The sequence below is a fragment of the Carcharodon carcharias genome, chromosome 10 (genome assembly GCF_017639515.1).
Source record: "Carcharodon carcharias isolate sCarCar2 chromosome 10, sCarCar2.pri, whole genome shotgun sequence".
Lineage (NCBI taxonomy): Eukaryota > Metazoa > Chordata > Chondrichthyes > Lamniformes > Lamnidae > Carcharodon > Carcharodon carcharias.
Window position 1 is genome coordinate 12,129,898 of NC_054476.1, and position 13,158 is coordinate 12,143,055.

Below are 13,158 nucleotides of genomic sequence, written 5' to 3' on the forward strand. Positions count from 1 at the left end.
TGATCCATGGCTTTTCTACATTTTTAGATGTCTGTGGCAATAAACATCTATGCGTCAAATACAATTTGGTCAAATTTTGGTGAACTAAAAGTCACCTCGACACTGGTGCCGTAATTGGACCAGCAATTCAATTACTGCATGTATTGAATGGAGTTACTGCATTTACACTGCTGGTCAAGTTGTGCATGTAGGTATGAACACAGTTCAACTTTTACACAATACCTGTAATAAACAATTTTTGTAACCTTTTAAATGACACAAGCTGCCCACAGCATTTTTCTTCATTGCAGATATACTTATTTCTCTAATATTTGGCAAGTTTACTTAACAAAAAGTATGTTCCAATACCTTCCTTTATTTTTGTACCTATCAAGTATCAGAAAAAGGTCAAAGTGCAAGTTTTTTGTGTACCACATGCTAATGACATTATCTGGCTTCTTTACAAGTGATCCACAATTCAAGAGATTTACTTAGGGTAGCAATGGCTTGTACCCCCAAAAGTACGAGGTTAGCAGTACTGCAGCATGCAAGTATGTAGGTTAATTCCTGTGAATAACAGTCTGCACTCTGGTGTCTATTCATGAATTTTAATGGACAAAATTATAAGAATCAAGCCTACATAAAAGTAAATAAAAGCAGCCTTTTGTACTGATTTAAACCTCCATAAATTAACACAAGAAAATAAACAAAATGGACATGACCTACCCCTCAATCTGAAAGAAATACATTGTAAGTCATTACAGAATCTATTGTCAGTGCCAAATTATATAGCTCTTTGAACAACATGAAAGAATTATTCTGGAATCACTTCAAGAGTGTTTCAATTGGTGAGGAAAATAGCTAAAATGAAGCTGCAAAGTAATACTTACAGTGACTGTAGTGTAGACAGTCCTTTTAGGGCTTCACTTGGTACAGTTTTCAACTGGTTGGTCTGAAGCATTCTGGAAAAGGAAAAAGGTCAACAACTCAGAATTTTTCAACATAGCTTTACAGTGATTTCAATGTACCCAAATATAACAACCACAAAACATCTCAAAACAAAACCCTCCTTACTGATATACATCAATAAGCAATTATACACTGATTGCTTGCAGCTATTATACTAAAGAAAATTATAATCTGGCTCAAAGTTGGCAATACAATAGCCTAACACAATGCAATGAATACTGATGAAGGACATCGAAGACCAAAATTGCAAGAAAATCACATTTAATAAAAATAACAATTTATAATAACAAGCTACGGATCTACACATTTCTCCAATTCTACTTCAGGAATGTAGAATCTTGGAGGTCATTCAGTCTATTGTGCCTGTGCCAGCTCACCTTTAAGTATTTATTTAATTCTGTTTTGAAAGCTATTGTTGAATCTGTTTCTACCATTCTTTTAGGCAGTACATTACAAATAACGTGCTATGTAATAAAAATTTCTCATCTCACCTGTTTCTCTAGCCAATTATCTTAACTCATGTCTTCTGGTTATTGACCCCTCTGACAGTGAAAACATTATTCACTCCATCAAAACCCCTCATGTTTTTGAACACCTCTACTGAATTACCTCTTAGCCTCTCTAAGCTTCTCTAGTCTCAAAGTTAAAGTCCCGCATTCCTGGTACCATTCTAGCAAATCTTATATTTTTACTTAGTTCTGTTGAAGGGTCATGAGGACTCGAAATGTCAACTGTGCTCTTCTCTACCGATGCTGCCAGACCTGCTGAGTTTTTCCAGGTATTTCTGTTTTTGTTTCCTCTGCACTTGACATCCTTCCTAAAGTACAATGCCCAGAACTGAGCACAATACTTTAGATGGGGCCTAACTAGTGAGCACACTTTGCTCCATTTATAAGATTAAATCCTTTTTTTAAAAAAAAACAGGCTTCTCAACTTGTCAGTCACTTACAACACTAGATAAACCTCCAGGTGTCTCTCTATTCCTTTAAAATTGTAGCGCTTAGTTTATTTTGCATCTTTGCTACTAAAATGCATCGCCTCTCACTGTCTGCAGTAAATTGCAATTACCGTTTGTCTGTCTATTTCAACAGCCTGTTTATGCCCTTCTCACTGATGATTAAATTTCTGAGTTTTATGTCATCTGCAAATTTTGAAATTATGCCCTGTATGCCCATGTCCAGATCAGTAATATGTATCAAGAAGAGCAGAGTTTAATATTGAATTCCAGCAGCTACGAACGTGTACTTTACTCCAGTCTGGGCCAAAAAAACAACCGCTCACCACTACTTTCTGCTCTCTCAGTCAACTTCAAACACACACTGCCATTGTACCTTTAACCCCAAAAGGGTTCCAACTTAGCTAGCAAGTCTATTATGTGGTACTTCTGTAAAAATCTTTTGAAAAAGTTCATATACACATCAACCCATAACCTTCATCAAAGAATAAACAGAAAAACAAACATACAATTTTGTTTTTAAAACTGGTCACATTATGACAGTTGCAAATAAGATCAGAGTTTAAAAGGATCATAATGCTATTTTAATACTTTCAAAACTCATTGCCAAAATTTTGAGCCTTAAATTAATCTGGATTGGATTTATTTTTTCACAAAAGGTCATTGATAAAACTTGATATGGATCTGAAGCCAATCTACCGACATCCTGATCTACCAAAGGAGTTCAGCTTGGTAACAAATTGTGTCCTTGTATCTTTCCCTCTGTATGTATTCCTCAGGTGACAATGCAGTATACTCATCTTCACATATGCACTAATCAAAATTAATATAAAATTAACAACTATTTGTAGCGTTGCAGATGATTAAATGGTAAAATAATGCACCATTGCTTGGTCTGCCTAAACTCCAAGAGACAGTCACTTGAAAAATCGCCCTGTCCCAGCATCAGGGCTTGTGGGTTTCCAAGCTGCATTTCCTCCGGGAGGTGGGCTTAGGGCCTGAGAACAAAAATTCAGCCTGTTTTGTATGGTCGAGGTCTGAGGGAAAGACCAAGACACTCAGTTCAAATACAAAAGCATTTTGGTGATTTTGTGTGTGTGTGTATTTGATTAGCAACTTTTTTTTTGAATTGAACAAATGTTTAAGTTTTATCGATCATGGCCAAATTCTGAAAAGTAATCCGAACCTATGTATCTGGCTAAAATGAGAGCTAATTGAACCCCAAGAGAGACAAAACACCCAAGTCTTTGTAAGAATTAGTAACAAACGCTCAGGTAAAAGTTGTTAAAAAAAATCTAATCACTGTAAAGTTCCATTTTTGCTTCCTGTTCACTTATCCATCTACCATTCAATGGTGTGGGGGGGGCGGGGGGGAGTTTTTACCTTAACCATGCTTAATTCTACTGTGCCTCCAAATCTCTGTAACCTTCTGCAGCTCTACAATCTTCTGAAATCTCTGTGTTCCTCCATTGCCCACCCCTGATATTCTTTGTTCCACTAATGTCACCAGTGTCTTCAGTTATCTTGGCCCAAAACTCTGGAATTCCCTCCTTAAACCTCCCTTTTGACAAGCTTTTGATCATCTCTCCTTTAGGGAGAGACAGTGACATAGTGGTAATGTCACTGGACTAGTAGCCCAGAGGCCCAGGCTAATGCTCTGAGGTCCTGGATTCAAATTCCACCATGGAAACTGGTGGAATTTAAATTAAATAAATGGCCTGGCAAGCCTCTCAGTTCAAGGCCAATTAGGGATGGGCCACAAATGCCCACATCCCATTAAAATAATAAAAGAATGTGGCTCAGTATTAAATTTTGTTTCAAAATTGCTCCTGTGAAACACCTTGGAACATTTTTACCACACTAAAGGTGCTACATAAATGCAAGTAGTTCTCTGAAACTGAAGGTGATCATCATTTGCTATAAGCAGTAGCCAATATATAGTAATGAGTTTTCTATTTGATCCACAGGCTCATGTAACACCTTTAAGAACCTCAGGAGTGCCCGAAGCAATTCACAGTCAATATTGGTCAACAAAAGGTGTGGCTGGGTCAAAGAGAGTGGAGGATCATCAACAGGAGGGCTATAGGGCACTGAACAGAATAAAAATATCTGGAGTAAAAACAAAAAAGCACAAAATTCTTGATCCTCTCAACATTTTCTAAATGCTGGCTACATAAATTCACTAATGCTGCACAAAAAATAGAAGTATTTAAATACTAATTATGCAGAGAAGCCTTTAATAAATTCAATGTAAAGAAAATTAATAGCTTGGCAACAAACGTTCCTTTGACTGATTGTGAAAGCTTAAAAAACGATGAAAGTGTGAAATACCCCAACAAATACCTCATGCCAAATTCTTTTAACTTGAATGAACATTGCTTTATATAAACTTCAAAAGACGAAAAGCAAACCAAATTAAACTGATAGAGCAAAGCTAATATAATTCTCATCTGGCACTGAGTTTTTTTCTCCAAATAATCCAATATATTTCACAATCCAAAATATAATTATGACACACATCTGACATTTAAGAATTCTTATTGAGATTTGATAGTATATCAGTACAGAAATTCAATACCACTGTGGTTCTGCCCCCAAAAAGCTAAGAACTACCAAGTGGCATGTGATGCAATTCAAAATTAAGTTAATCAATCAAAGCTATTCATCCCTTCTCTTTTCCCAAACTATGCTGGGACACCAGTTCCACAAGTTCCAGCAGCTCTCTGGCCCTCATCCAAGTGTCCATTCTTCCCACGGAACCCCAGACACTGAGTGTTGGCAGTTTATTCGACTAAAGTGGATATCATTGCTAAGCCCAATCAATATTGCTCTTGCCTATCATCTACACTCACTTTCCAGCAGATAAAAATTAATGCTCTTTAATTTAAAAATTGTTTTTAAAAGGTATTTACAAGTGTTGATACAGTTCTGATTACTAAACGGTATTTAATATTTATTTCTGTGAAACAATATTCATCAAGCAATCTGAATCCAAAAATATTTTGACTATCAAAAAAAAGCTCTGGCTTTTCAACAGATGATCTATTATACTGTTAACAATATTATCTTTCTTTGTTGGCCCTACTGAAACTGAAATTGCAATGCATTACAACTCTGACAGTACAAGAGTAAAAACTTCAAAAGGAAAATACAATATATCTAAATTACAAGCATGTTAGGAAAACTTGTTTTCTGCACAAAAGTCACAATATCCCCTTGACCTATATAGCCTGCAGCTCCCTTGGAGCACAGCCTAGAAGAAAACAAACAAATTTATGCACGCCACAGTACTTTTCAATGTGTCCTAGGAAGGGATCATTCAAAATGGAAATCTGCTTCTCCCTAAAGAGCCGGCCTCAAAGGTTTCACTCTACGAACACACCTACTCCTCATTCCACACCCCAACAAAAAGAAATTATCTTAACCTGCCTCTGAAACTTAGACATATTTAACAGCCGTATTATTCTGACATTTTTTAAAAAACTAAAGCACTGCCCTTCTATAAGCAAGGATTTGAAATAAAGAACTGTTACAGGGCTTAGCCTTTTTCCACAAAAACACAGCTTGCTAAAGCCATTGTCAACGTACAGTAAGGATGATGTATAACTTGGAATTATTCAAGAACACTGTGGCCAATCACTTTGCACCTATATATGCTGATTCTGTCCTGTAGCAAACCAATACCCCAATTTACCAAAAGGTCATTGTCACCATACTTGGAATTTTTAGCTTAACTGCTTTATTCTCACAGTGATCTATTATTCTCTCCTTAACATTTGGCAAATCAGCATCTTGGCATCAAAACTCCAAACAATTGGGCTATTCCGACATGGATTCCAAGAAGCAGCATAATAACATACATTTTATTTCTAAATCATAACATTTAAAATTGACAAAAGAAAAAAGGTTCAACTACAAGATGTCAAAAGTATTTCAGCAACATCTTCAGTTTAAAGCATTTTTGACCAAAAATATATGGAAATTTCATGATGATAAAATACCAAATATATAATTCAAATTTCTTTCCACATTTCTGAAGGCAGAAAAACACACAATTACTTGTTATTTTGAGTTATGTTTTGTTTGAAATTAAAGTACATCTACTCAACATAGCAAGGCAAAGTCTTCCTTTGGCTTTTTCTGTCATTTTCAGGTCTTCTTCATCCAGCTAAGTACAATAACATGGGTACCATTTAAGATTGTAAAACAACTGGATAGGTAGGAAGGAGCAGACTCTTTCCAGTATTTGGGCCTAGAATGAGGGACAATTACTATTAGATAGGAGATTGAGAGGCAAGCCATTTAGAAGAGAGTAAGAGGAAATTCTTTTACACATCTGGTCCACTAATGTCCTTTAGGGAAGGAAATCTGCCATCCTTACCTGGTCTGGCCAACATGCGACTCCAGACCCATAGCAATGTGGTTGACTCTTAACTGCTCTCTGACCAAGGGCAGTTAGGGATAGGCAATAAATCCTGGCTTAGCCAGCGATACCAACATCCCATGAATGAATTAAAAAAAGATTTGTGAAGCTGTGAATTCACTTTCAGGGTTAGTAGCTGAGGCAGAAACTATGATAACATTTAAGATTAGATTGGATAAGTAAATGCAGAAAATGATGATAAAAGAAAGGATATGACAGCAGGGCAGGTAAATGCGATTCATAATGGCAAATGCTGATGTACCCAGCCTGTTTCCAAGTTGTAACTTCATCTATTTTTATGTAACATGCTCTGTTCATCTATTTTTATGTAACATGCTCTGAACGGCACTAAACTTTAGAGGATTTTCAGAGACTATGCCATTATGTTTGAATTGCGAACAAGGAAAAACACAAACAGACTAAAGAAAATAAGTTACAACATCTGCAGACGCAAGTATAATCTTGTTGGGCAGCCAGCCGAACACACCTTAAGTATTTGCACAAACAAATGAACGTTTTTAACCACATGGGTGAAACAGGTTGTCACAAGCTGCACCATGCACTCTTTCCTGCTTATTAGGTAACATAATTGGACACAGCTACAGACAATTGCATCATGGATTGAATTATCTCAACATTGACCCTGGTGATTATTGAAGTACAGAAAATAAAGAGAATTTATCTTCTGGCCGCAACAGACAGGTTCAGCCTCTTTCCATGCGTGCTGCAAATCTAAATTTGAGGGAACTAAATAAGTTGCTTAAGTATTTTATAATAATGTCATATCTCTTCCTTCCCCCACCTTAACTCCCAAAAAACTCTTGATATGTACAAACTGGTACATATTTACATTACTTGTAAGTGAAGTGATTCAATCAATCTTTTGGTACACAAACTTCTCATGGGATTAGAAAATAATTCAAGATGCTTAAATTTAATGATAAGAAAATCAATTTTCAAAGAAACCTCACTTTAAACTGCTAATACCGAAAAAGTGACGAATGCGTGAATCCAATCGTGGGGTTAATAATAATCAGCCCCTCAAATGGTTTAGAAAATTATAATTAACTTTGAGCTATCTTTAACCTGCCACACAATCATAACACAACTACAGAGAACATATACTTTGTCCAATTTGAAATCTTGGAAAGAGATGCATTTACAGAATTTATTTAGAGTTAAAAATTTCATTTTTGGCTCTTGACTAGGAAGATATTTCAGGTAGTCAATAGTGCTCATGTTAAACAGCCTATTTAGTAGTTGAAAATGATTAAGAATCACTTAATGACTGTGTGCAAAAGCAAACAAATCTGCCAGAGCTTAGAATATTATAATTCCTAATTTCTCCTTTCTCGGTACAGCAGCAACAAATATTCATGAGTGAACATGTGGCACGCCAAAATGATACGATGCAGGTTTATACCCTTGATGAGTTTTCCACCTCATCCAGCATGTGTTAGGAAAACTATGCTAATTAGACTGGTTTAAATAACAAGTCAATCCACATCGCATTTGCTTGCAGCTTTTAGGAGCCAAAGTACAATATACAATAGAAGTTTGGGAACACGCCACTTCTACACACCCAAGGGATTGGAATGTGGAAGGTGGGTCAAAATCATACACTCAGCGGAAAAGCATGATCCAAGTATAAGGAGTATTAGCAATGAACCACATTACTGTACCCCACTACACTGTCAATACCACTCATCTGAAAAATGAGATTTAATTTAGGAACATTAACATTTTAAAACCATTATACTTGGTCATTTTTGGTGCACATCCCAACCTATTTTTATGCATCGATGGTCATTTTTGGACAGGCAGTATTAAAAGTAAGGGGTCTCCCATTTAAAGTAGCGTTGAGGAGAATTTTTTAATCTAAGGATTGTTGGTTTGTTGAATTCTCTTCCCCAAAGAGCAGCTGAGGCAGGATCATTGAATATTTTAAGGCCGAGTTAGACGCTTGATAGACGAGGCAGCAAAAGGTGTAGGGGGATGGACAGGAAAGTGCATCATCTTATTGAATGGTGAAGCAAACACAAGGGAAAGCAGGAGCAGAAGTAGGCTTTAGTCCATCAAGCCTGATCTGCCACTCAATTACATCATGGCTGATCATCCACTTCAATGCGTTTTTCCCACAATATCCCCATATCCCTTTATGTCACTGTATTTAGAAATCTGCCAATCACTGCTTTAAATATAGTTAATGACTGAGCTTCCATAGTCCTCTGGGGTAGAGAGTGGCCCACTTCTGCTCCTAATTTGTATGTTCACATGTATGTATATTTTGAAAGATCCCTGAGCTGGAAAGAATGGACTAATACTTACAAAACTTTTAGTTGGTACAGATCCGACAAAGCCTCTGGGTGAATGTAAGACAGGTCATTGCCAGCCAACCGCCTGCAAAAGTAAAACAGTGATCATGTAACCTGTTTCAGATACAAAATAGTTCCTATCAAAGCAAAGACAATGGACATGCATCACCTTGAAATTAAAATATGGATCAAGCTTGATGGGCACTTTAATTTGTATGTCATTTAGTGTTTTATGGCCCACATATCCTACTTGGGGGGTCTGTAGGTATTTGATATCCTGCAATTGTGATAACTGCAAAGATTTGCAAAAAGTATAAAAAATTTAATGAAAACGATTGTAACAGCATTTCTGAACCCCAATTACATCATTGGACTGTTTTGAACTATCCTATAACTCTGCGTTGTTTATGATGGTAACAGCATGTTGAAGATAAAGATTGTAGTCAACAATTTAACATCAGACAAAGTACAGAAATCACAGAAGGGTCTTACAGACTTGAAACATTAACTCTGTTCCTCTCTCCACAGACACTGTCAGACCTGCTGATTTTTTCCAGCATTTTCTGTTTTTATTACAGAAATTACAGGCTGTTGAACTATTATCTTACAGCTCTGGGCCACATAGGGATTCATTTCAAATACAAATTGGGCTAGAGTGTTTTGACCAGGTGTGCTCAGACCACAAAATTCTGCTCAATATCAGGAGTCTAAGTGGTATACGAATTTTGCAGGAAGTTAGGAAAATTGGCATGTATGCTGTTGAATCAGCGGAATATGTCACAATCCTGACCAACCCCCAGTTACCAGTTGTACCTACTGCAATTACTACTCCAACCAAACTGTGCAACAGGCTGCAGTGAAAATTTCCAATTTTGCAATCGTTTCCATAAATCAGGATTTCCTGCCTACAGCATGCAACACAATTTGATCTCCCAGATCAGGAGCATCAGCGCTGGGTAAAAGCAGAGACGCACCTACTACCAAGGTTGGCTGTGTGAACTGATATGGGAATAGGTGGAAAAAAGTGCCAGTATGAACTCGTAGAATGAGAGACAAACTGCCACTGTGAAAAGGGGTGGGATGGGGCAGAAGGTGAAAAAAAGAGTGTCAGCACGAACGGGTAGGCAGGTAAGTAGGTAGGTGGGGGCATTGGGAAGAAGAAGAAAGTGCCTGTGTAAACTCTTGGAAGAAAGTTTGGGGGCAGAGGAACCGAAACAGCAGGTGGAGAAGAACGTTTTCATAAACTGTCATAAAAGATGCACTAACATTGTTAAAACAAATTTTCAGATTTAGCAAAAGGGAATGCCAATATATCCTCAACAGCCCATAATCCTTCTGCCGGGAAAGAGAGCCAAGCACCTTAAGTTTTATCATAGTCTTCTGAAATTTTCTACTGTCCTTGGTCCTGGCTAACTTTAACCATGTGTGTGCTTAAAACCAGTGATGTATTGGCAGCAACACAAGTTTAATTTAAATGCAGATTGTCTTTTGGCAATTTGAATCTCTTAGGAGAGAAAATAATTCCAAAATTAAAGTTCTTAACCAAAGTGATCACAAATTATACTCCGCAGAGGACTGAATAGAGGGAAGGGTGTGGAAGATTCATTCACAAAATCTCAGGTTGGACTAGAGCAATCTACTTAAGTTGATCTCAAAACAACGCTCATGGGGCAATAAATGTGAAGTCACATGGATATCCTTCTAGTGCGCTTCAGAAGTGCTAAACATAATTTTAGATCAGTTCAGAGGGCTATACTACTGGTAGGCACATTATTTTTTACAATGGAAATGGCTGTATAAAATCAATCAAAATTTGTGCCCATCAGGCTCGAAGTACCAGTATGTGCAGGATTGCCTTGGTTTGCTTCAAAAATTAAAAGGTGATGGGTTAGGTGATGGGTTAGCACCATCTCAATGATCTTAAAAGTGGATTTAGTAGTGTTGCCAGGCAACACAGGAAATTTGAATTTTTGTGCCAAGCAAAACCCAGAACTATTTACCAATGCTATAAATAAATTCTGCCTTGTATGCACTTTGTTGGCAGTTATATTGTATTTTGTACAATGGCTATGGTAGATTGACCTCAATTTGCACAAATACACTCTACCCAACCCAGACATTTATCAGTTTGCTCAATGACTTAATTATATATCACTACTTAAGTTCTAAAGGTACCATACAAGCAGTGTTGTGCAATATGTTTTAAAATTACATGAAGTACAAAATTACATGAATTACAAAAGACACACTTACATCAATTACTCAGAGGAGAACCAAAAATCAATTGCTTTTATTTTACTGTGTAATACCGAACTATAACCACGGTGAAAACCTTTCTATAGCACCAGAAATGCATTAAGCATCTACGTCCATTTCTCCTTCTGCTGTACTCACCCATTCACACACTGCACTATCTAGCAGGAGTTCTAAACAGGGTCAGGAGTTGAAATACTAGTTCATTTTACCTCTTCCTGGCAGAATCACCAGCCACACCAAACTCATCACTACCCTGGATGAGATCGACTAATACAGCACACCACATGGTGTACTTACCACTTAGCCACTGGGGGAACCTTGCTGCATTAAACTTGGACACTGGTTCACAAAACAGTTGAATTCAAAACTCAAAGCAACTAATTCTTTAATTACATCTTTGTGAACTCAAGTTTCATGGTTATCAGGGTTAGGATATCTACTGGGAGGAACTTACTAATGCAAATGCTCAACTTTGCTCAATTTAACTGATTGAGGTGCCGATTAAGAGGAACTTCTGATTTCAGGAGACCCGAAAACATATGTTTCAATGACTATCTTATGCAGAGTTGTGCTATGTAACTGTCCTTCTCAAGTAGGATACTGGAGTTGGGCTCAGTGTTTGATTACCTGTCCATGAGTACTTCAGCCTTCCTTGAAGATCATGCCATCTGCAATGATCCTCAGTCTAACTGCTGGGATCAGCTGAAGACGAGTTCTTTTACAAGTAGCTGCACAGTAATATGTTTTTCCTATCCTATTGGTCACTATCTGTCAAATAATTTGTTTGTTGGCTACTGATGGAGATTTTTCTTTCAGTTAGCCTGTGAGAATGTGTGCCACTATATCAGCTTGACCCAATAGCCAGAAACAGATGGAGGGCAGCTAATCCAAAGTAATAGCTTCTGGTCTGATAATACTTCAATTGGCAATAATTAACCAGTACCTTGAGTTTTTCAAAATACCAATGAAAAGATATTAATGGTAGGCTGACTTGCCAGCAAGTGCTTTGTTGGATTGTTCACGTGTTCAAAGCAGTACTTCAGTGTGATCTAGCATTGATGGCTGGCAGTTTGGGTGAGTAAGGGGGTGTTGATCTTTGTAAAAATCTGATTTTTTTGTATTTAGCATTTGAATGAAATTTACTCTTTAAATTCTAAATTTCTCAGCCTTAAGCAGGGTTTTCAAGGCTTCACTGCAAGAGCAGCTGAAGTTAGCAAATTAAAAGAAAGCAGCTTAAACCAGTTTTTCTGTAGCTGGGGTGAGCTAACTCAATAGTTTCAGCAGGATACACCAACAAACATAGCCGTGCAACTTAGCACGGAGGGCAATTTTGAATAAAGTGATGGGAGTTGGGTGATTTGAGAGTTAGGTTAGGAGGGGAAGCAGGTGCTCCTTTGCTTTTTCTAACTTTTCTACCCTATAGGAATTGGTTTGTGTTCAACTACATGGTAGAAGCTGTTTGGTGAGTATCTGCTAAGTGGTTAAGGTGTATTTTATCCCCAAGGTTTAAAAAGAACACAAATTGGTGGTAAGGTTAATAAAATATATAAAAATGAGGAAGATTAATAAATGAATAATATAATTAAGTAATTAATTAGAACACATTAAGGATGGCAGGAAAGGTGATCTGGCAAGGCTGCAGCATGGGGGTGCTCCTGGATGCCAGTGTGATTCAGGACAAACACATCTGTACTAAGTGTTTGTGGCTCAAGGAGCTTTGGCTCAGTCATTGAGCTGGAGGCTGAGCTGCAGACACTGACGCATCAGGGAGGGGGAAAGTTACCTTTGTGCCAGGAGGCGGTCACACCACTTAGGATAGGGTTGTCCAATTTGGTCAATGGTTAGGGTCAGAAGGGTGTGACTGGGGGACCCAGAAGGCAGGCATGCAGCAGCCTCAGGCATTGCAATGTCCAATAGGTTTGAGTTTCTCTCAGCTTGTTTGGATGAGAGTGGGGGCTGCAGGGTGGATGAGCAAACTGACTATGGCACCATTGTACAGGAAGCCATTCAAGTGGTTGAAGAAAAACTGAATGTAGTGGTAGCAGGGGTAGCATAATGAGGGGTATTGAGACTGTTCTCTGCAGCAAGAGCGACAGCTCAGAAGGCTAGTATTTAAAACTTAAAAGAGGGCAATTATGTGGGAATGAAAGCAGAGCTAAAATGAACAGGCAGATGAGGTTAAAGGATAGGTCAATAGAGATGCAGTGATCGACATTTAAAGGGATATTTCAGAATACACAGAATAGGTACATTCTAACAAG

The 13,158-nt window shown here is 37.7% G+C and overlaps 1 protein-coding gene across 4 annotated transcripts in view; it reads right to left on the bottom strand.

Moving 5' to 3' along the window:
* lgr4 (leucine-rich repeat containing G protein-coupled receptor 4) overlaps positions 1–13,158 on the bottom strand; it is a 125,882-nt gene that overhangs the window by 58,979 nt on the left and 53,745 nt on the right. For 3 of the 4 annotated variants that reach the window (XM_041198030.1, XM_041198033.1, XM_041198032.1), the window contains exons 3-4: positions 8,655–8,726; positions 870–941 (exon numbers count right to left, since the gene is read on the bottom strand). In XM_041198030.1, the coding sequence (XP_041053964.1) occupies positions 870–941; positions 8,655–8,726 (144 nt within the window). The remainder of the gene's footprint in view (positions 1–869; positions 942–8,654; positions 8,727–13,158) is intronic. The other variant, XM_041198031.1, reaches the window with a different exon arrangement.